This window comes from Selaginella moellendorffii, unplaced genomic scaffold (assembly GCF_000143415.4).
Source record: "Selaginella moellendorffii unplaced genomic scaffold, v1.0 SELMOscaffold_182, whole genome shotgun sequence".
NCBI classification, from domain to species: domain Eukaryota; kingdom Viridiplantae; phylum Streptophyta; class Lycopodiopsida; order Selaginellales; family Selaginellaceae; genus Selaginella; species Selaginella moellendorffii.
The window spans coordinates 43,845-64,478 of record NW_003314442.1 but is presented as its reverse complement, the minus strand read 5'-3'; the positions used below and the strand labels follow the sequence as shown (position 1 = coordinate 64,478).

The 20,634-nt window shown below is 42.7% G+C and overlaps 5 protein-coding genes across 10 annotated transcripts; 4 read left to right on the top strand and 1 right to left on the bottom strand.

Annotated features, from left to right (window-relative positions):
* Window positions 1-146: 146 nt before the first annotated feature.
* Window positions 147-2,295, bottom strand: LOC9637342 (sphingoid long-chain bases kinase 2, mitochondrial). 5 transcript variants are annotated; one of them, XM_002994019.2, is made up of 13 exons: window positions 2,125-2,295; window positions 1,950-2,081; window positions 1,825-1,901; window positions 1,723-1,776; window positions 1,615-1,674; window positions 1,494-1,562; window positions 1,379-1,425; window positions 1,272-1,312; window positions 1,137-1,218; window positions 974-1,088; window positions 798-920; window positions 630-733; window positions 147-577 (listed from the first exon to the last, which is right to left on the bottom strand). In XM_002994019.2, exons 2-13 carry the CDS (start codon window positions 2,044-2,046, stop codon window positions 439-441), a joined length of 1,008 nt encoding a protein of 335 aa, XP_002994065.1. In that variant the 5' UTR covers window positions 2,047-2,081; window positions 2,125-2,295; the 3' UTR covers window positions 147-438. The 5 variants fall into 5 exon arrangements, with proteins under 5 accessions (XP_002994065.1, XP_024523410.1, XP_024523411.1 ...); XM_024667642.1 differs by having other exon boundaries at window positions 1,723-1,879; window positions 1,950-2,069; XM_024667643.1 differs by lacking the exon at window positions 2,125-2,295 and having other exon boundaries at window positions 1,825-1,879; window positions 1,950-2,078.
* Window positions 2,296-9,481: 7,186 nt separating this feature from the next.
* LOC112343698 lies at window positions 9,482-11,624 on the top strand. Its single transcript, XM_024667661.1, has 10 exons — window positions 9,482-9,670; window positions 9,724-9,840; window positions 9,897-10,088; window positions 10,145-10,191; window positions 10,240-10,340; window positions 10,403-10,518; window positions 10,572-10,840; window positions 10,898-11,353; window positions 11,411-11,491; window positions 11,553-11,624. Exons 1-10 carry the CDS (start codon window positions 9,514-9,516, stop codon window positions 11,622-11,624), a joined length of 1,608 nt encoding a protein of 535 aa, XP_024523429.1. The 5' UTR covers window positions 9,482-9,513.
* Window positions 11,560-14,174, top strand: LOC112343697. 2 transcript variants are annotated; one of them, XM_024667660.1, is made up of 7 exons: window positions 11,560-13,053; window positions 13,119-13,174; window positions 13,225-13,302; window positions 13,366-13,497; window positions 13,547-13,777; window positions 13,824-13,943; window positions 14,004-14,174. In XM_024667660.1, exons 1-7 carry the CDS (start codon window positions 11,646-11,648, stop codon window positions 14,127-14,129), a joined length of 2,151 nt encoding a protein of 716 aa, XP_024523428.1. In that variant the 5' UTR covers window positions 11,560-11,645; the 3' UTR covers window positions 14,130-14,174. The 2 variants fall into 2 exon arrangements, with proteins under 2 accessions (XP_024523428.1, XP_024523427.1); XM_024667659.1 differs by having other exon boundaries at window positions 13,225-13,497.
* Window positions 14,170-15,951, top strand: LOC9637341 (uncharacterized protein ycf39). The gene is made up of 7 exons (XM_002994031.2): window positions 14,170-14,672; window positions 14,721-14,819; window positions 14,871-15,065; window positions 15,113-15,205; window positions 15,260-15,355; window positions 15,421-15,561; window positions 15,616-15,951. The coding sequence occupies exons 1-7, from the start codon at window positions 14,265-14,267 to the stop codon at window positions 15,790-15,792; spliced, it is 1,209 nt and encodes a 402-aa protein (XP_002994077.2). The 5' UTR covers window positions 14,170-14,264; the 3' UTR covers window positions 15,793-15,951.
* On the top strand, window positions 15,946-16,809 carry LOC112343699. The gene is made up of 3 exons (XM_024667662.1): window positions 15,946-16,166; window positions 16,216-16,333; window positions 16,386-16,809. Exons 1-3 carry the CDS (start codon window positions 15,973-15,975, stop codon window positions 16,638-16,640), a joined length of 567 nt encoding a protein of 188 aa, XP_024523430.1. The 5' UTR covers window positions 15,946-15,972; the 3' UTR covers window positions 16,641-16,809.
* The last annotated feature ends 3,825 nt before the right edge of the window (window positions 16,810-20,634 follow it).

The following is a 20,634-nucleotide window of genomic DNA, read 5'->3' as shown; positions in this document are numbered from 1 at the left end:
GGTATAGCCCAACGTCATACGAGGTGGATGGATACTTCGATGCATGGAAGATTGGAATGTGGGGCTCACGCGCTGGACCGAACCCCCCGGGAAAGTGGATCGGGATACCCAGACAAACGCTTTGAGGCGCACCGTACCCCCATCGCTCTGGTCAAAAGATGGCCATATATCAAATACAAAACCTATGAGCACGACAAGGAAAACAACACTCTTTGACAAGGACCCCGGTCAAGCCTTTGAAACTTCAAGACACCTTCTTTTTCCTCTCTCTCTCTCTCTGCTCCTTTGCCTCTTCTTTGTCTTCGTCATGGCTTGATTTGATTGATTTCGATCCCCTGGCTCTTTTCTCTTTTCCTTTCGACAACAACAAATGTCGCAACTATAACACCCACGCGTTAGCGTAGAGAAAAGAACGGTATGTCGCGTCGCCAAAGAGTTTCAGCACAGGAAGTCGAGGCTGCCTGGCAAGATCCCAAACTCGGCGGGAAGAAAACCAAGATGCTCTCCATCAGCCTGGACAAACACGCCGTCATCTCCACTCTCGTTGTCGGCCTCCTTAATCTCGATGCTCTTCACTCTGAAACAAAGCCACCTTCAATCGACAAGCCGATGGTGAGACATAGACCTACTTGTCGAACCGCCACGTATTGTTCAGTTCGAGAAAAGTGCCCTTGTACAGCTTGAACAAGTGTATCACAAAGTGGTACCACTGAAAGTGTTGCAAAATGGTCACCTGCGAGCGCATCATCTCTCCTCCACTGTTACATCTTTGACCCCGTCGAGGGTCACACACATACCTCAAGATCTCCACTGTAAGGATCCGCTGTTGGCGTGATTTTCATGCCGCCGCCAAAGTACTTGCCATTTCCAATTGCAATGGATGTAACTCTTGAAAAACGTTTCCACTCCTCTCCGTTGATCTGTGTAACAAGAAAAAAACTTTGAGGAAAAGAAAACACAAAAAGTTATTTACCCGGATATCAAGGTCGCGATTCTTGTGATGCATGAACGCCTGCAATGCCCCTATCACGTAAGACAAGTTTCCCAGCCACTTATACTTAGTGGCATGGTATCCGGCCTGTGCGCTCCTGTCAAGCACGGTAAGCAAGTGCCGGGAAAGCAAAGAGCAGACATACAAATGAAGTGCTCCAACGTTGATGAAATGATGCCGGTTTCCACCAACAGAAACGTAGCCAGTGTCAATGCGTCGATGGTCTCCTAGTAAAGTTTTAAAGCTGTGATACCATGTCAAGAACAGACTATATCCACACCTCGGGCGATCCGATGAATGGCTTGGTAAGGATCATTGCTCCTGTTCAGTGTCAAGGTTGAGAATATATATATGAAAATGAATTATCACAAAACGGGAAAAGTTTACCAGCCGAATGTTCGAGCAAAATCCGAGCCTGTTCCAAGAGGGATGAGCTGCAGGCATCCATTTTCATTTGCATTTGCAGGTCAAGCAAGGATTGAGTTTTAAGCAACCGGCCTACCCCGAGAGCTGTCTTATGGCTGCTCTCATCCGCGGAGGCGCAATTGTCGTGAAAGAAGCCATTCACAACCTGATCGCAAAGGATGAATGTCGTGAAAGAGTTGGAACGGACAAAAGAATACCTCGTGAAGTGTACCATCGCCACCAACGGCAATCACAGCAGCAGCTCCGTCCTCAACAGCCTGCAAGCAACGATAGAAAAGAGGTCTTGAAACAAACTCTCCAGAAACCTTTCTTGTAGCTTCCGTGGCATGGAATGGTCCCGACGTCCTCACCTGAGAGACCTGCGAGTGCCAAGATCTTGCAAACATAGAATCAACATACTTACTCACATTGTAATGTTTGCTGAGCTCAAGCGAGAGCTTGGGGAAAATGTTGCTCCATTCCCTGCCAGTGCGACCATTAGCTCCTAAGTTTATCCCGTTAGCATGGAGTGGGAGGCTTGGTCTTGATGTACCTTTGGGATTGACAACGAAGACACATTCCCGCTTCTTGCTGTCGAGCTGGAGGCCCCGCGGCGCGTCAGCCCAAGCTGTTGATGCCCTGAGCGCCATATCTCAATCAGCGAAAGAGAGACCTAGACCAAACTCTGTAGTTTTGGATATAGGGCATATTTTGATGGAAATGCGCACCTTTGTTTCAGAACTCGCAAATTTCTACTGCTGCTTGCTGCTCAAGCAGTACCTCGTACAGGTATGCAGCAGCATCAAACGACCTTCCTCCATCATCGTACAAGAAAACAAGAATGCTACTCTTTCCCTGTTCTCCAATGAATCCCACAAGTTTCTAGAAGCACCAATAAAATAATTTGCTGCAGCAATGTGGTTTAACTATTTTGTTATAAGGGTGGGGTTCCATGCTCCAGGAAATTTCTCAAAAACAACTTCCCAGCTTTTTTATTTCCATGTCATAATTTTGGTTTGCCCTAAATTGAGTGCACATGCCACAGCTCAGCAATTCTTCTTTGCTGATCATTTCCTATGTTATTGATGAAATACTTAAATTTGGTAAAGTTGTTTTTTCTGGAAGAAGAGGACATAATCTTAATTCCAGTTTCAAGAAAGCTTTTATTCATTTGAATGGTGGAGGAAGCAATTGCTATAGTGTTTTTCATACTATATCCTACTACAAGAGTCTCCACTAGTGGCATCAAATAGAGTTTGAAGTTCTCCATATAGATCCATAAAGGTTCAGAGAAGTTTTTTGGATTTCAATATTTATATTCACTTTTCTTTATGATGAGCTTGCTTCAAAATTTCTCCTCTAGGTTCAATAGAAATACTAGAGTGGCATTTGCATATTTCAAAGTAAGTAGTTATGGCTTTAAAACATTTGGCATCCAGGGATATATGGTGAACAATTAGTGATGTATTTGGAGTGGCTTCATACACTATGCAAGCTTGTTTATACTGTTTCAAATATCCATTACTTGAGTATGAAGGACTAATGATCCATTGACCGGATGAAGAGGGAATTAATGAAGTTACAATAGGATTTCAAAGATTGTGTAGATTCCCAAACTGTTATGGTATAATGGATTGCATTTACATTGTAATCGAGCTCTCAGGATATAGGATGCAATAAATTGGTATGCTAAGGCAAAAAAGTACTACTTGATGGTAGTTCAAGCCATGGTAAATAGTAAGACTTCATTCCCACCATTGTATCTCTCTCTATATTTATTTACACTTTTATCTGTAGCCACAAATGAAGTTTGGTGGTGTCGATTATCAATTGCCTTTATTTTTTCCATCATTTATATATTGCTATCTTGAAGTTTTTGCATCATTACTTTCTTTTGCTCATCACTTCACTCAAGAAGACTATCAAATCACTTTGGAGTGCATTTGTTTTATTTCCCTATAGCTATTGAAACTTTTTTTTTTGCCAACTTATACTTCTGAAATGTCCTTCTTAACATCTTTAGGATCTTGTATCTCAAATATAGCATTTGCATCTGGATCTGTAGCTGTGTTTGTCTCTAGGAAAAAGAGAAATAAAAAGTCAATCAATAAATCTAAATGAACTTATTATAGTTTGGTGCAATTGTGGAACCCATAGATGTATTAACTCGGTGGCTACTTAAAATATTAACTCTCAACTGTGTCATCCATAACATTATAGAGGCCTTCATTAATGTATAAAGAAGCTTTATATCCTTTTTCATCCTTGTAGTAAACTCACTACTAAAATATGATGGTTTCCCTTATAGGATATTGTACTTGTAATTAAAATAGAAAAATAATTGGAAAAAAATGCATAGTTTAAGGAATTGAAGCTAGCTTGCATTGCAAAAATACTTGGAATAAATTCAATCATTGGATTGCATGTAGGAATGCTGCGCTAAAAACCATTGCAAATTTTGCTAAACAAAAGACTAAAACCAAAGAGAAAATGAAAAGTATCTAGATCATGGCTACATTTGGCATAGATTCCAGAATAACATTACACAAAGAGCCCTTTCCTCCCTGAACATTAAGAAAAATAAACAAAACTTTAGAATTACAAAATTTAATACTTACATGAATTTAACCTATTAGTGAACTAAAAAAAAAGCTAAATTGTGACTATGGATGAGGTGAAGGTGAGTGATTCTTCATTTCTTGCAAACTTCCTTCTCAAATTGTTGCAAAAATCCTTCCTAAGGCCCTCCAAGAACTCACATATTCATATGGTGGCAAATTAGAGTAAATAAAATTTTTAAATGATGTGGTAATTTAACCATATGTCATTATTTTATTTGTGTATTTTACTAGGTTTCAAGCTCTAGGAGAAATTTAAAGGGGCCCCCTTGGGTATTATGTCATTAAGCAGAGGCATGGAATCTAGGGTTTAATTTCTCCCCCATGGAAAATTTCCCCCCAAGGTGAAACATAGACCCCACCCTAATGCCCCATTTCAACAACTTGTGGGCCTTGGGCTATGGCTACTTCACTAAATGCTAGACAATACAACTGTCATTTGACAAATTTTGCATATCAAATACATGTTGTGAAGGAATGCTATTTAGCATGCCCTAGCTTCCATAACAAGCAAGCATGAAGCAATGACCAAGAATAGCTTGATAAATACCAAGGATCAATACTTTGATCTAATTAAAGAGCTTCATAACACCTTCTAAGTCAAGAAAATTAACTATTCTTTTGATTGTGTTGTCTAAGTTGAAGTTCTATTTTGATTGATGTGGCTTGATCTAAGGTGTGACATGAAAAAATTTACATTAAAGGACAATAGATATCTTGAGGAATTTGGGAATACCATTGGAAATAGTTGAAGGTATCTACTACTTAGAAAGGGGTAAATAACGAACTCATCTTTATTAGCCTACATAGAGAACAACTTAAAAGACGGTCCATAGGGTTCAAATATAAAAGGAAAGGGCCCATGAATAAAAGTGCACCCGCTTTTCTAATCAGTCAAGGGTTTTGGGATACTTAAGGTTAATTATCCTTGGGTTTGAATAGTACTACGCTGGGTGACCTCTTGGGAAGTTCAGACTCAAGAGCTTACATTTGGTATTAGAGGGGTCTTGGGTCCAACTTTATTGGTTGACTAAGGGAATCACACCATATATTGATTGACATTTGGTTGGTCCAATTTGCTCTCGAGGGGTGGGTCTGATTCTGTTGGTTGGTTAGGGGAATCACACCACATATTAATTGACATCTAGTTGACTAAGGGAATCACACCACATATTGATTGACATTTGGCTAGTCCAGTTTGCTCCCGAAGGGTGGGTCTGACTCTGTTGGTTGGCTAGGGGAATCACACCATATATTGATTGACATCTGGCTGGTCCAATTTGCTCCTGCTGGGCTCGACCCGAGGACATTTGGTTGGTCCAGTTTGCTCCTATTGGGCTCGACCCGAGGGGTAGGGTGTCAGGAGAGCAGGGCTCTCCTGTCTGTTGGTTGGCTAGGGGAATCACACCACATATTGATTGACATTTGGCTAGTCTAGTTTGCTCCTGAGGGGCAGGTCTGACTCTATTAGTTGGCTAGGGGAATCACACCACATATTGATTGACATCTGACTGGTCCAATTTGCTCCCGCTAGGCTCAACTCAAGGGGTAGGGTGTTAAGAGAGCAGGGCTCTCAGGAGAGTTGCGGCTCTTAGCTTCTGTTCACGAGGGCGTGAATTTGTAGAGAAGTGTGGTGGATTGTAAGCAACCAAAGAGAATGACTTGAGAGACAGTTTATAGGGTTCAAATATAGAGGGAAAGGGCTTATGAATAAAAATGCACCTCATTTTTCAATCGGTTAAAGGTTTTAGGTTTCTACCCTAAACCCCAAGTAGCCTTGGGTTTGAATAGTACTAGGTTAAGTGACCTCCCGGGAAGTCCAGACTTAGGAGCTTACATGGATATTTTGTTATATAGCTAGTTGCATGGCAAGCTCTACCAAGAACACAGAAGCACAAAGTTAGTAAAAGTGTTAGTGATCTAGATATAGATCTAAGGACCCAATAAGCTTTTTTGCTATGCATATACACAATTCCTAGCCATCAGTCTCCCCACAGCAAGATTAGGAAACTTTACTACACTAGTCATGGTTCTTTGTCAAGGATAGTGCTTATAGCCTTGGGAATTGACACTGTTGGAGGTGACTATAGTGGTTCCAAGTGGCAGGCAAGGGTCAAAACGGTGTTTGTGTAATTGGAAGGTAAAATTTCTTTATAAAGTGAGCAAAACTAAAACTAAAACTGAACTATTAGTGAATTTTGGCACCTTTGTAGTGGCAATGTTTGTGCTTTACCTTTCATTTCTAAACCTTTAGGTGGCCAAATGTAGTATGAGTTCCATTGATTAGGGTGATGATTCAATTGATTTGATAGTGTTAGTGTTAGTGCTAGTTGGGATGGCAAGTAATAGTTCCTTGTCGAGTTTGGTGGCAAAGGCAATTGTTAGTGTTTATATCATTTCTATCACCCTTAGTGGGTCAATGAGTCATGATTAAGGTGGTAACTATATTGTAACCAATAGTGGAGGGTTGGGAGAAATTGAAGGGTGTAGGGATCACTATGGTAGAGTTAGTTATGGTGTAATCATCGAGATATGTAAGTATAGTTTTTTTTTTTCCTTTTGAAGCTAATTGCACTATTTTTCCAGTGGTGGCAGTGTCATTGGAGTTAGAATGATTTATAAGGAAAGAATATATGAACTATAAGAGTTGTTTTTGTTATTTTCTTATTTTCTCATAAACTTTTTTTATAGGAAGCCTAGTTATAAAGGTACTATTGGCACTACCCTCTAATTTTGTTTTTGTAAGTGTTAGAATATGAATTGTTAGAGGTTTTATTAGATTGTTTTGCTTTCTTATAAAACTTCTTTTACATGAGCAAGGCTATTAGTATTGGTGGCATTGGCACTATTTACCATAAAGATATATAGATGTGGTTTTTTCATCTAAGATATGTAAGTGTTGTTTTTTTTTTTTTCCAAAGCCAATTGTGTTGTTCTTCTTCTAGTGGTAGTAGTAGCAAAGTGGCTTATAACAAAAGAATGCATGAACTATAAAACTTTTTTTTAATATTGTTTTGCTTTCTTATAAACTTCTCTTATAGTGCACTTGAAAGCTTTTTTGAAAAGGAGACCTTATAAAATGCACTATTTAGTAGTCATTTTGCCACTTCGAGTGAAATCTTTAATGTTTTTGATACTTTAGAGTTCATTAAATAATATGTTTATCAAAGTTCAAACCTTGTAGTGCTAGCACTCACTTCCAAAGTTACCAACATAATTGGCAAAAATAATAAGGTTATAAAAATCATAAAGGAAAAGTTTAAGAGTTATTGTATAGGTAAACTTTTATTTTCTTAGTTTTAAATTTGGTTTTTATTTTAGGGAAAACTATTGTTATATCTAAAAACATTTATATTGTTAAGGATGGAGATGGCTAAATCCATTGGTTTGGTAGTTTGTTTTCTAATCCTATTGGATTAGAATTCATTGCTACAAAAGTAATGACTAATTATAATAGAAGAATTATTATTCAAGAGGGTAAGTTTTAATATAGTTTTTTTTGTACTTGCTTCTCAAAGTACATCTATCATGAATTGGGCAATACTTTAGCTATTGAACAACCAAGTGGATCAATGTTCAAAAAAAAGTACCAAAGTGAGATACTAAAGGAGGAGGAGAACAAGAAAAAACCAAGAGAGGAGGAGTACAAAGATAACTTAGACAAAAGTGAAGATGATAAAAGGGAGGAGCACAAAGAAAAACTAAAAAAGGAGAACAAAAAAAATTAAGGGAGAAAGAGGACAAAAGTAACCAAAATAAGAAAGATAATGATTAAAGGAGGTATTAAAGGAAGGAAAAAAGCAGAGACAAAAAGATTTGAGTTTAGGAAAGGGAAGAAAATAAAGAATTAACAGTATAAAAAAAGTAAAAAAGTGAACAAATGATAACACAAGAAAGGAAAAGCCAATATAGAAAGGATAATATAAGTATTTCTTTTTGCTAATAATTTTTTTTTATATTCTTTTGTTTCAAGTAGTCTTCCATTTTATATTAGTGTTTATAAAACTATGACTACTTGAATAGACATTTTCAAAACTTCTAAATAACTTCAAAATTTTGTAACACCTCTTTGTGGTATTCTTTATTCTGGATAAATCAACTACTACTATTTGTTGGATTTTTTGAGACTTTGCTATCTAGAACTTGAATAAAAAATAACTCTCTAGAGTGCTTGTAAAAACATAGCCAATGGCCGGCCAACCCCAATGGGGTGGGAGGGTTTTGGTGGGGCAACCCACAGCCAGAGGTGGGATTGCATTGGGTGGAGAGGGATAAAGGGCCGATTGGGAACTCTAGAAAGGAATTTAATGACTAAAGAGGATGACGAAGGGGATAACCATGACATTTGGTGCATCTCTTCCACTCATGGGATTGAGAGCCATATGCAAGGAGACCGGCATAGTGCTGTGTCTCACTACTTTTCTACTCCCCTAAAGTCTACCAATGATGCCCTCTGGATAGGAGTAGAGCCAAACACTACCTCCCTCCAGCTAGTATCCCCATCAAAGTGAGTATAAACTAGCTCCAAGATGACATCCTTAGAGAAAAATCTAGCTACATAGGGGAATCTGATCAAGGAGAAGTCACTAATAAACATGGAGGCATAGGTCAATGGTAGTTTGGGTGCCAAGCCCCTCATCCAAGTATAATTTAGGATAATCTTCAATTTAAAATTGTGTTAAAATTTATCCATCAGATCATGCTTGCAAGAAGCAAAACAACTCATGTAAAACCAGCTTATTGGCAATAACATTAATAGATCTTGTGGTTTACAAAGGGCAAAATGTCAAAGTTAAAAAGACTCACCTTCATCTTGGAATTTATTTGTGTTTGTGACACTTCCTTACCAATGGTTATTAGGCCAGAAGATGACCAAAAGGAATTTATACTATGTGCTTTCTATACAGCTCAAGTCAAGACATAGAATCTTATCTTTTGAGTGTAGGAGAGGTGTGGTGGATGTATAGAAGACACATCTATAGTCATCACTAAGTATGGAGAAGCTCAACACCATTGGCGGCTGCACCACCAGAAGGCAAGCATTCTCCTCATAACTTTGTCATTTAGATCAAATACCAAATAATAGAGACAAAAAGCTATATGGTCTTTACATGCTGTTGAATTTGACCTTAGCAAGCTCAAGCTGTTGAATTTGACCTTAGCTTGCTAAATTGCATTTGATCACATGCTTAGAGAAAATGTTAAAAATCTAAAGCAAACCAAGTGTTCCATAGCACATTCTACTTTTTAATGCATTTAAAAATACTTTAAGTCAGCTGAAAAAGGGAAAGATCCATCCAGAAATCCAGATGGCATTTCGACAGGAGCAGGGTTCGAAACGCGCGATTTACAGAGCAGCATCGTTTTAATTAGTTTAGTTCTAATCATAGAGCATAGAAATAAGTGGAGGAATAAAAATTGTAACGTTAACATGTACGGCACTTCCCGCTCGTTGGTTTAGGTCGGATTGCTAGGAGAGGCGAAGGGGAGAGCGCAGCTATGGCGGGCAAGGCGCGTCGGCGGGACAGGCTCTCCATCCTCGACATGTCGATTGAGGACGACAGTCTTCTGCCGGGTAGTGCCGCAGCTTCTTCTTGTCCTGTTGTTATGGAGGACGACGATCCGCCACCGGAAATGCGGAATCAGGGATCTCGAGGTAGGCAAAATTTGAAGTCTTTTCCCTGGATCCCCCATTTCTCTGGCTTCTAGATGTCACGGTCGAGGATGCTCCTGTTGTGGCTCCGGTTCCTCCAGTTCGAAAAATCAAGAAGTACCATAACTTGAGGAAGAGTCTTGCGTGGGATAAGGCCTTTCTCACTGGCGAAGGTGAATTTTTCGTGCTGCGCACCTGAATTTTACATCGAATGTGTAGCACGCTCCAGGTGTTTTGGATCCGGACGAGCTTCCCATACCAACGCGATCATCACCCAAGAAGCTGCCGGAGCTACCCACTCTTGAAGTAAAGTCCAGTTTACACGACGAGTGCAACACAAGCGTGGAGAAGAATTCCAACAGGGACAGTTTGCGAGTGAAATGTTTTTCTGAAAGATTCGACAGCCGTTCTAAGCCGCTTGGTATGTTTTTCCGTTCCTTGCTGTATGAGACTCATGTTCTTTTTACTTGTTCTTAGACATATCGATCATTCAGGGGCCGGACGAGTCTGCTCGAGACATCTCTGTAAGTTTGGAGCTTTATTTGTATGCCAATGCCTTATATATGTTTCAGGGCTTGCCGAGTCCAGTGGTTCCCAGGTGCGCTCCTGCAAAAAAAGCGATAGAATCTGCTATTCAAAAGGGCACTCGGTTACGACTTCCCAGTACATTCACATATCCTTTTTCAGCTTCTTTCTTGTGATTTTTTCGATCAAACTTCCTTTAACTCTTCACACAGACGAGAGAAAGACTATTCCTCGTCCATTAAAGCCGCAGAAGGAATCTAACTTGGGCAAGAGAGTAACCTCCGTTTCTAGGAGAGTTAAAGATACACTGGGGAGAGTTCTTCCAGGTTCGCACTCATCATGAATATGTATTGGTTACTGATGGCTTCCTCTGTCACAGGGCATACTGATGCGTTCACAGCAGAAAGATCCTCGGCAGTGCGTTTGTCCAGCGACGTCTCAGTCACAAGTGAAGGGGAGCCGAGCTGCTCGTTGCAATCCTGCTCAGTATCCGATGCTCATGATGAGATTCTAGAAGATTTGGACACGGGATACGTTTCGAGTTTGAAGAAGGATCAGACAAAAACAAACGCGCTATTGTCAGAGGACTCGCGATCAAAGCCAACTGCACTGAAGATGCCATCTCCCAAACTCGGATTTTTTGATGCTGTGAGTTAGTTCTTACAAGTATTCGCTGACTTGACTCTTTCTTTCGTCACAATGCAGGGAAGACCAACACATCACTATGCTACCAGGGCTGCAGTTAGAATCCCTCCTGGTATGCCGAGCTCCAAAACAAAGCCGCATGGTTTGCCTAAAGGAAAGCCGCCGTCAACAGCTAGCATCGAGCGCGTTTCTTCGGCTATTCCGTCAGCCCCGCACTTACGCAAGGTAATATCAGGGGAACAGGAGAACTTAAAGAAAAAGGGACATACAGACGAGAACAGCGAGTCAAGTTTGAAGGACGGCCCCGTTCCTTCAGCTACTAAAAGTCCGTTGGGAGTGAACGGTGGTTTGCTAAATTCTGGTCCCAGCGTAGCCAAAGAGAAGGGCTCGTTCTTCGCGTTTGCAAAGAGGGCTGTCGGCCGTTTGGCGTCGCCTGTGCAGGAGAAGAAGAAAATTTGGATAGCTACTAGCTGTGATGGAGCATCGACAGAGTCGTCAGCTGAAGCGATCAAAGAGGTTGAATTCTTGTTTATTTTACAGAGTACTAACTGGAATGCATCTGGAACTCTGTAGGATGGAAACATTCTCAAGCCCGGACCAGTACAACATTCGCCTCCCAATAAAGCAGAACCTCAGCCAGGCCCGTGGTCTCCGGTACGTGGTGCTGGTATTTTGATCTTCGTGGCTGGGTGATCAAGCCGTCATGTCCTGGCAGGTTCGAAAGAATGGAACGCAACTGGGTCCCTTCGACTGTACCAAGTCAAACGCTCAAGTTGCCTGGGACTGAGAAGAGTTTAGGTAAAGTTCGATGGAGGAGGCCGAATGCTGCGTCTGTCTCCAAGGTTTTGAGGAGGAAGGGGAGCATGTTCCGCGAGTTTTAAGATGCGGCCACACGCTGTGCCAGGAGTGCGTTGTCCACCTTGCTCGAGACCGGCAACAGCAGCAGCAGCAGCGGTTTGTTCGGTGCCCCGAGTGCTCTCACGTCACGGCCCTTGCGTATCCGTCATCGCTCCCCAAGAACTTTGAGCTGCTGCGACTATCTGGTAGGAGTCGTCGTCCTCGGCCTGCTACTGTCGCTCCATCGTCATTGTCTGTGGAAGGAGCTGGACAGTTTGTGCTGCGTGATCTCCTCCACCCGTTCCCAGGTTTGGTTTCTATTTGCGTCAGCTCAAGCTCAGATTCAAGCTCGTCCGGGGATCTCTTGCATGGGCAGCTAGGTGATGGGCTTCGCGTTTCGCTCTTCTTGCTCCTTGGGAGCAGCAGGAAATGGAGAAGCATTCTTGCTGGCAAGGATGATTTGCGCAGAGAAGAGGCGGCGATGAAGCTTTGGCAGCAGGGGCTTTCACAGGGATCGAGAAAGGAGATATTAGCGCTGTTGAGGGTAGCTTCGCTGTGCCAAGCGGCGTGCAAAGTTGTGGGAGTGTGGTTGAATGACGAGCATAGCAAGCTCTACCTGGTAAATAACATCTCATTTGGGTCGACAAGCCTTTCTGCGCACCATGTCCAAGGAGGCCGCCTCGCCGATGCTGCCGCGGACTTGTGCGAGATACTGATGCAAATCCACTCCCAAGGGATGGTGCTGGGAATTTTTGGCATGGAGATGTTCCAAGTGAGCCAGTTTGGTCGCATCATTATGCACTGGAACGGGGCACTGGAGCTTCGTGGTGCCATGCATCGGAGTCTAGTGGATGACAAAACTACTCGTGAAGCATGGCATTTCACAAGTCCAGAGATGTTGGTAGCACTTTCCTCTGGGGCAGGGACCTTGGAAAGCGAAAACCAGGAGTCATCCGATGTATGGTCGCTCGCATGCTTTCTCCTCCACCTCATTCTCGATCGACCCTGCCCAGCGCTGTCATTCAAGCAAGCTTGCGATGAGGTTAAGCAGAAAAGAACACTCCTTGGCGCCGCGGGACATGGTGACAGTCCGTTTCAAGAGTTTTTGCTGAGTTGCCTTGCGGAGCACCCGGATGAGAGGCCAACCATGAAAGAGTTTTGCCACCATCTCAAGCTGCTGCGTTCTCCAGAGACTTCAGTTACCAATGACGAAGAGGACGCTCCGCCCGCGCAGATAAGCTGGTGCTTCGGGCTTCAAGCACTGGACATGTTGATGAAAGAGGAAGTTTTCCAAGACCAGGAGCAGCAAGACCTGCAGCTTGAGGAGACCACAACGCTCGAAGGTCACACGGGTTGCATCACTTCCCTCGCTTTTTGCGGTGAGTTTTGTGTCTTACCAACTTCTAGCTTTTGAACCTAGCCTCTGCGTTTACTGCTGCTGCAGGAGCGAATTTGGTGAGCGTCTCCTTTGATAAAACTGTGCGGCTCTGGTCTTTGCAGGTGAGAGAAAATCTTTCTTCTGAAGCGTCCAGTTGATTTCGGAATGTTAGGATGAATCTCTGCTCTGGAGCTGGGAAGACCAGCATCCTCAACGTATTCAAGCTCTAGCGGTAGACGAAGCTTCTCAGGTGTGCTACACTGGCGATTACGGTCGACTTATCTGCGTATGGAAACTTTCGCAACCGTTTCAGAAGCATCCCGTGGCTAAATGGCAAGACCACAACGACTGGCGGTTCACTGGTGTCGCGTCTCTTGTTATCTCGGACGACGGCGTTCTCTACAGTGGCAGCGGTGACATGCTTGTCAAAGCGTGGTGTACAGAGGTATGCAGAGCTATGTCTAGAAAAATAAATGTGCAGGAATGTTTTGCAGACGCACAGCCTTTTGGGAACGTTCTGTGGCCACCGAGGAGTGGTCTCAACTCTTGCAGTAGGCGGAGGACTTCTGTATTCTGGAAGCTGGGATGGCTGCATCCGCATCTGGTCTCGTAGCGACTTTGGCTCAGTTGGAGTTTTAAACGTTGGAACTGATCCTATCCGAGCACTATCCATCTCTTCTGACGATGAAGCTGTTGTCTGTGGTCTCGACAACGGTGGCATTCAGGTAAATAGCTCGCGCTCTGTTTGGTTGAACTCAACTTGAGTTACAGGTGTGGAAGAATGGCAAATGCGATGCTTCCATCAGGCCTCACGATGGACCAATATCGTGCCTGGCCACAATCTCTACAGATGGCTGTCTGTGTACGGGTGGCTGGGACAAATCGATCAAGGTTGCACTTGGGATTTGTCATGCTTTGTTTTTTTATTCTGTGTGGCGTGTGTTTGTATAGGTGGTGCATGTCAACGATGATGATGTCAAGAAGAGCATTACATGCGATGATGCAGTAATGTCGATGGTCTACAAAGGCAACAAGCTGTACGCGGCCTTAGGGAAGAATATCAAAGTGTACAAGTGATCTCAGATAAGATAATGTTAATCAGCATGTCAACTTCTAATCTAAGATGACTCGGGATGTGGATTGCGTGGTGCAGGGAAAGGGAAATCCAAGTCTCTACTCAGTTGCAGGCACTTCCCTCCTCCTTGTCTTATCATGGCGACTACGAGTGCTCCGTCAACTCCAGCTGCTGGACTGGGAGCTCACTGTGGGACGAGGACGAGGAGGAGAAGTGTATTTGCAACTCGGCGTTGCTCGTTGTGGGGAGAAGGGGAATTTAGCGAGGTGAGCATTGGCGGAAGAGGTGTGGTCGCACAGGAAGGAGCAAGGAGCAGGAGCGCGAGAGGAGTAGTGAGTGTTCGTGCGGACGCTGGGACAATGGTAGCGGCCACTTCGGGCACTCGAGTACGTGCAACCAGCGTTCTGGTTGTGGGAGCAACTGGTACGCTGGGTAGGCAGGTTGTTCGTCGAGCTCTTGACGAAGGCTACGATGTCAGGTGCCTCGTCCGTCCCCGCCCGGCGCCTGCGGACTTCCTCCGTGACTGGGGTGCCACCGTCGTCAACGTACGTGTGCCGTTTTTGCTATCATGCTTCTTCACTCATCATTTGCAGGGTGACTTGAGCAAGCCGGAGACGCTACCGGCCACTTTGGTGGGAATTCATACCATCATCGACTGTGCAACCGGTCGGCCGGAGGAGCCTATCAGAACGGTGTGGATACTAGCTGCTCCTCGCGGTTCTTATTTTTCTTTTTGGTTGCAGGTTGATTGGGATGGGAAGGTGGCTTTGATCCAATGCGCGAAGGCCATGGGAATCCAGAAGTTCATCTTCTTTTCTATCCATAATTGCGACCAGCATCCGGAGGTACCCCTCATGGAGATCAAGCGTTGCACCGAGAAGTACATTGCGGACTCCGGTCTCAACTACACAATCATCAGATTGTGTGGATTCATGCAGGTGAAAGAAGAAAAACAAACGAGAATTATATGTTGCTTGCGTTGCAGGGTCTCATCGGGCAGTACGCAGTGCCTGTCCTCGAGGACCAAGCAGTGTGGGGAACAGATGCTCCTACGCGGATTGCGTACATGGACACGCAGGTGATTGCATTATAGTATGGCACTGTTCCTTTTTGATAAATTCTTCTCTACCAGGATGTAGCGCGGCTAACTCTCATGGCTCTGAGAAACAAAAAGGCAGATCGCAAGATGCTCACATTTGCAGGTCCTCGCGCATGGACGACACAAGAGGTCACAGCAACGCAAGTTTTGATCCTCTGCCTGTTCTGATATTGTTTTCCTTTTTCCTTCTCCAGGTGATTAGTCTTTGCGAGAGGCTGGCAGGACAGGACGCCAAGGTGACAACAGTTCCCTTGGGAATCCTCAAGCTTGCGCGGCTCGTCACTCGTTTCTTTCAGTGGACAAACGATGCGGCAGACCGGCTCACATTCTCAGAGGTGCGTGACTGTTTTAAGTCTCTATTTAACTTAGCAGTGAGTTCGACGACACAGATCCTCACCAGTGACACTGTTTTCTCTGCACCAATGGCCGACACATACTCGCTGCTGGGCGTGGATCCCAACGAGAGCACCACCCTGGAGAAGTATTTGCAGGAGTACTACTCGCAAATCCTCAAGAAGCTCAAGGACTTGAAGGCGCAGTCCAAGCAGGGCCAGTTCTACATATGAATGATGTGTAAAATTGAAAAGCCCTAGTAGGCTCGCGACGCGAGGAAATGGCTGCTGGGTTCCAAGCGCGGCTGGACGAGATGCTCCGCTCCCGGCAAGCGCAGCTCCAGCGCTTGAATGTAACAAACGCATTCCTTTTAGTGATTGAAAGTTTTTGAATTGCGGGCGAGTGATGAGTCCATGCAGGAGGAGACGGCCCTCCAAGGTGGCAAGCGGCTGGTTGTAGAGGAGCGCAAGGGCGAGCTCCGGCGCATCCAACGCCAGATCCTGGCACTGAAGCTGGGTCTGGGCAAAATGGAGCTGCACACTGCCCTGGCCCAAGAGGAGCTACGAAGTCGCCAAGCCAAGGCAGACAAGCTCGTCCAAGAGCGCAGGTTCCTTTTCCTCCTTTTAAAATCTCCTTAGATGCAATGCAATGGACAGAGAGGTGGCGCTCGAGATTTGCCAGCTCCAGCAGCAGCAAGCGCAAGGGGAGCGGATCAAGTGCGACGAGCAGCAGCAGCTTGAATCCGTGCAGGAATTGCGCCAGACCGCGAGCGAGGTCTGTGATATTGAGCATTGCGATGAAACTCAATATTCGATGGTATGCGCAGCTGGAGATGGTGCTCAAGCGGCTGGACAGCGCTGTGGAAGCAGCGACGAGGAGCGAGGAGTACCTGGCGGGGGTGAAGGGCGAGGTGCAAGACCAAGTGCGGGAGAACGAGTGGATCAAGCGGCGCGCGGAGGAGCAAGTGGGCGTGGCCAGGGACTGGATGCGGGCAATGCACCAGTTGCAACACGAGGTCAAGGCACTGCAGCTGGAAAACCAGAGCTTGGAGAGGGAACTCCTTGCGGCTCTCCAGGAATGATGTCAAAGGTGGTGGCCTCCACGAGCTTCCTGTCAAAAATATTCTCCTCCCAGTGGTCCCGCAAGCAGTCTCCGACCTTTGCCAATCCTCGCCAATCCATGGATCTGCGGAGATGAGCTCGGATTTTGTATCCCTCCCAGATGGCAATTAAATCCGGATTGGATTGGTGGAGAGTGTTCTGCATGCATTTTCTAGCGGAATGGCGTGCTCTATATAGAATATACCACGTGGAATTCCAATAATGGTGGCCCCATCCCATGTATCCTATGTGCCATACATGTGCATCCCCCATGAGAAGAAGGTAATTGGATGCTCAAATATCCAAATCGGAGTATCAGGAAGCTATATTATCTGTCCCTCTCTTTAACCGATTGCTGTTTTGTGCTCATTGTTCTCAGTATTTTTAGCACTCAGTAGATCAATTAATTCTGCCTCACTTCAACTCCCCAAAACTCCTACGTTTGTGTGGGCTTCAATGGAAATGCCAAATTAGGACAATAGTGCCACCAGTTCATTGTGTTGCAGAAACAGTAGCGAATCCCAATGGAGACCCAGTAGTTGCAGGATGTATAAGTGATGAGAATGATGTTGTCATGGTATTCTTTGGGCACTTCCTCCTGTGCTGCAATTCGAGGACCAATAGAATGTTGTGTTATAAACATTGGAACAAACTTGGCCATGATTGGACTCAGCTCGGCCTCCACCCAAAGGGAAACAACACAATGGTGATAGCAAGCATTTTAAGTGGTGTGAGTTCCAATCAAGGATGTTTTATCCCCACTAATCTTGGTATCCCAACAAACCACATGAATATTCCAAGAATATTCCATGGCCTGTGGGATTATAGGCCATAACGCCTTAAGGGTTAGGAGGTTGGCCTAGGGTTCACTCTCTTGCTCATTTCAAGCCTACCTTAACAGTCCTGTGGCGAGCCCATTGAAGCAGTACACGCAGCAATCTGTAATTAGAGGTTTAAGTCGGTTGAATTAACATTGCCATGTGTACAAATTGTTGATTAGTCGTATATGTTCTTGAGAACATGACTTCCACATGGGTGGGCAATACATGTTCTGGAGAACATCTACAGGCCATGTAGGATGATATAGCAACTTGTGATAATATTCTCACAAATAATAAACCTTGATCTGACAGCTTAATAGTGAACCATTGGCCATTAAGGCTGGGTACTTTGTACTCCCAAAGGGAAGCAGCACAATCCTGATCCAAGCAAGCCTTTTAAGTGTGAGTATGTCTTTACGTTCCAGGACTCAACTTGAAGTGGTTTGTGTTTAATCTCAAAAACTATTATAAAACCATTACTATAGGGTTTTGTTTTGACAATGGCAGAACTACCCTTTGTATTGCATGTGTCATAGAAGAAAGAGTTGGCCTATTTAGAGATTGGCAAATTGTGGAAACTCTAAGATTAATTGCAAATCTATGTTCACATTGCTGGTTGTGTGTTTGTGATTATACTTCTCCCAGTGGAGCTAGGATCCTTGCTAATTCTATGTTTAGTTTTGAAATATTCATGTGAGAATTCTATTTTGACGATGCACCTACTTCATCCATCTTTAGGGTGATAGTATTTTTAAACTTGCAAATGCTATTGGTATGACTATTATTACTGATGTTATTGATGATGGCAAAAGACAGTCACTTGAACATTTATTCCGGATGATTGCTGAGAATTTTATCAGGATATGTATATAGTAAAATGTCTTACTTGTCTATTAATAAACAGATTAGAGGCTGGTTTTAAATTGACAACTCACATCCTGTAAATCTTTAAACCACTTTTTCTTCTAGTAACAATTTGTTTTTCAAGATTTGAAGCAAAATGTGAATCTTGCAAATACAAAGACTATGTGTGGCAACAAATTTCTCTCAAAGGAAAATAATATAGTGCAAAAAAGTTGTTGAGATGTCATAATTCCTTTGTATCTTATCAATCAATTATATCCACAAGTGTCTTAGTTACAAGATTTTTGGAGAGTAATTTCTACAAAGCTAAAATCCACATAGCTGAAAATACCCTTTATGGTAGATTTAAATAGTATAATGGGTTTTGCAGCTGAAGATAAGTAACAAAATGCAAAAACTAGGTATGCAACATAAATGTAAATATATTTTATGCTCATGGTTTACAACTTTTATTACTCTATAGCTAATGGATTCAAGAACATTTTGAAAGAGATGCTTTGCAATGTATTTAGACATTGTTTGAAGTCAAACAAGTTGATTTTATTGACTACAACACAAGCTTTTACTTCATTTGTTTCTATTTTAAATAAAGAAAAGGTCATCAGGTTTGAGTTTTCTCTTTTTGTCTCTCTTGTTTATAATTAAGATAGTGACCGGTGTATTAATGCTATAAAAAAACTTACAGTAATATAAATAAGCTATGTGTTTACACACTATTTTAGAATTACACTGAAATAGAAATATTGAGAATTTTTTTTCCAAAATGTACTAAAAGAAAAAAACTAAATAAATAATTGCTCTATGACTCAACTTGTAGATGTTATTAGTTACAATATTGAGCTATAACTTAGATCTGCATGGCTGATGTCTCAAGGGTAATAAGTTGCTTATTTGTTGCAGCTCACTAGCTAAAAGTTATTTTTTAAATTAGAGCTGCCACCCAAGAAAATAAATAAACTATAGAAATGGAACTATTGAAAAGTTGACCAATATCTTTAATCATAGAAAAGACATAGAGGTAAAGATAGTAGTTAGGATCTTGATATAATAAAGTTTAAGGTGATGTTAGAGGCATGGTAATGCACATCCAAGAAATAACACTATTAAGAAACTTAAGTATAATTGATTAGAACAAATGCTAAAGAGCTATTTATAATACCCAGATCTTTATTGTCTTTTAGTGTAAATTCCCCTCCCATGACTCCTAAAGAATATCCATGCATCTCTATGTTACACCCTAAATACTACATTAATCAAAACATAACTTTGACTGCTTCTAAGGTTTGCATAGCATAGCTATTCTGCCCTACCACCACCTAGAATGCAATGCTATTGCATATTACTTCTTTGGGTCTTGCCCAAGCCTATACTTTTCTACTAATACTCCCATATTCATCCTTTATGGTAGTAAGTGAATTCTATCCTTGCTACATCTTTAGCACTCCACTGAAATTCCAACAATCCTCAGCAATAATTGAACCTTCAATGTCAACCCACTAGCACTTCCTAAAACCTTCTTTATCACTTCTCCTTAAGCTGAAGTAAGAGATCCTTATACTTGTTCCTCTACAAAAATCTTTTGCTCCATCCCAAATTCCTTTCATTTTAGCACTCTTTTGATGTTGGCTTCCCCTACTCTTGTCTTTACCACCTACTTAGTAGGTGACTCCATCTCCTACACTTGATTCTTGGTTGTCTTCCAAAGTTTTTGCATCCTCTCAAATGTCTTCATCCTTGCTTTTTAGCTTGCTGATGGTGTCCTCTAAATCCTCACTCAGGTCTAACTCCTCTTTGATGAACTCCTTAAATTCCTATTTAAACTCCTTTTCTCCTATTGCATCCTTCTATGCCTCTTGGTAAGTTTTATATCCTTTGGCACTAAGGAACATTGTACCTGTTTCTCGAGCTTCGAGATCCTCTACTTTTGTTGCAAGTCTTTGCTTGCAACTCTTTTAAGGATCTAGATAACTTGATTTAGCTTCCTTGCATTTATAGCTGTCCAATGCTGCCATGTCATGAGCTCCTGTAATGCACAGCTCTCCTCTAAAATCTAATTATTCTTCTGAAACTTTGCTAATGCATTTTTATATCAAGTGTTGATTCCACAATCCGCTATTCAAATTCCAATCCTTGCTATTAGTGTGCCTTCACCAAATGCTACACAACCTCCAATAACTTCTGTTTCTCATCACAAAGTTGTTGTACATCAATGACCTGTTGCATAGTCTCTCTACTAGCTAGCTCCATTAGCTCGCCTTGCATCTCTTGGATCATAGAGAGATCTCCTCTT

Bases quoted from the DNA above. Each gene is read 5' to 3' on its own strand.
- LOC9637342 (XM_024667640.1), bottom strand. From the start codon at position 2,046: ATGGCGCTCAGGGCATCAACAGCTTGGGCTGACGCGCCGCGGGGCCTC. The intron at 1,313-1,378 runs GTAAACTTTTCC...GACACTGAACAG, and splicing joins TTTGCTCGAACATTCGGCTG to GAGCAATGATCCTTACCAAG. The intron at 921-973 runs GTAAATAACTTT...CTTGTTACACAG, and splicing joins ATCGCGACCTTGATATCCGG to ATCAACGGAGAGGAGTGGAA.
- LOC112343698 (XM_024667661.1), top strand. From the start codon at position 9,514: ATGGCGGGCAAGGCGCGTCGGCGGGACAGGCTCTCCATCCTCGACATG. The intron at 10,089-10,144 runs GTATGTTTTTCC...ACTTGTTCTTAG, and splicing joins CAGCCGTTCTAAGCCGCTTG to ACATATCGATCATTCAGGGG. The intron at 10,192-10,239 runs GTAAGTTTGGAG...TATATGTTTCAG, and splicing joins AGTCTGCTCGAGACATCTCT to GGCTTGCCGAGTCCAGTGGT.
- LOC112343697 (XM_024667659.1), top strand. From the start codon at position 11,646: ATGGAGGAGGCCGAATGCTGCGTCTGTCTCCAAGGTTTTGAGGAGGAA. The intron at 13,054-13,118 runs GTGAGTTTTGTG...CTGCTGCTGCAG, and splicing joins CACTTCCCTCGCTTTTTGCG to GAGCGAATTTGGTGAGCGTC. The intron at 13,175-13,224 runs GTGAGAGAAAAT...TCGGAATGTTAG, and splicing joins TGCGGCTCTGGTCTTTGCAG to GATGAATCTCTGCTCTGGAG.
- LOC9637341 (XM_002994031.2), top strand. From the start codon at position 14,265: ATGGCGACTACGAGTGCTCCGTCAACTCCAGCTGCTGGACTGGGAGCT. The intron at 15,066-15,112 runs GTGAAAGAAGAA...CTTGCGTTGCAG, and splicing joins GATTGTGTGGATTCATGCAG to GGTCTCATCGGGCAGTACGC. The intron at 15,562-15,615 runs GTGCGTGACTGT...TCGACGACACAG, and splicing joins ACCGGCTCACATTCTCAGAG to ATCCTCACCAGTGACACTGT.
- LOC112343699 (XM_024667662.1), top strand. From the start codon at position 15,973: ATGCAGGAGGAGACGGCCCTCCAAGGTGGCAAGCGGCTGGTTGTAGAG. The intron at 16,167-16,215 runs GTTCCTTTTCCT...TGCAATGGACAG, and splicing joins AAGCTCGTCCAAGAGCGCAG to AGAGGTGGCGCTCGAGATTT. The intron at 16,334-16,385 runs GTCTGTGATATT...TGGTATGCGCAG, and splicing joins TGCGCCAGACCGCGAGCGAG to CTGGAGATGGTGCTCAAGCG.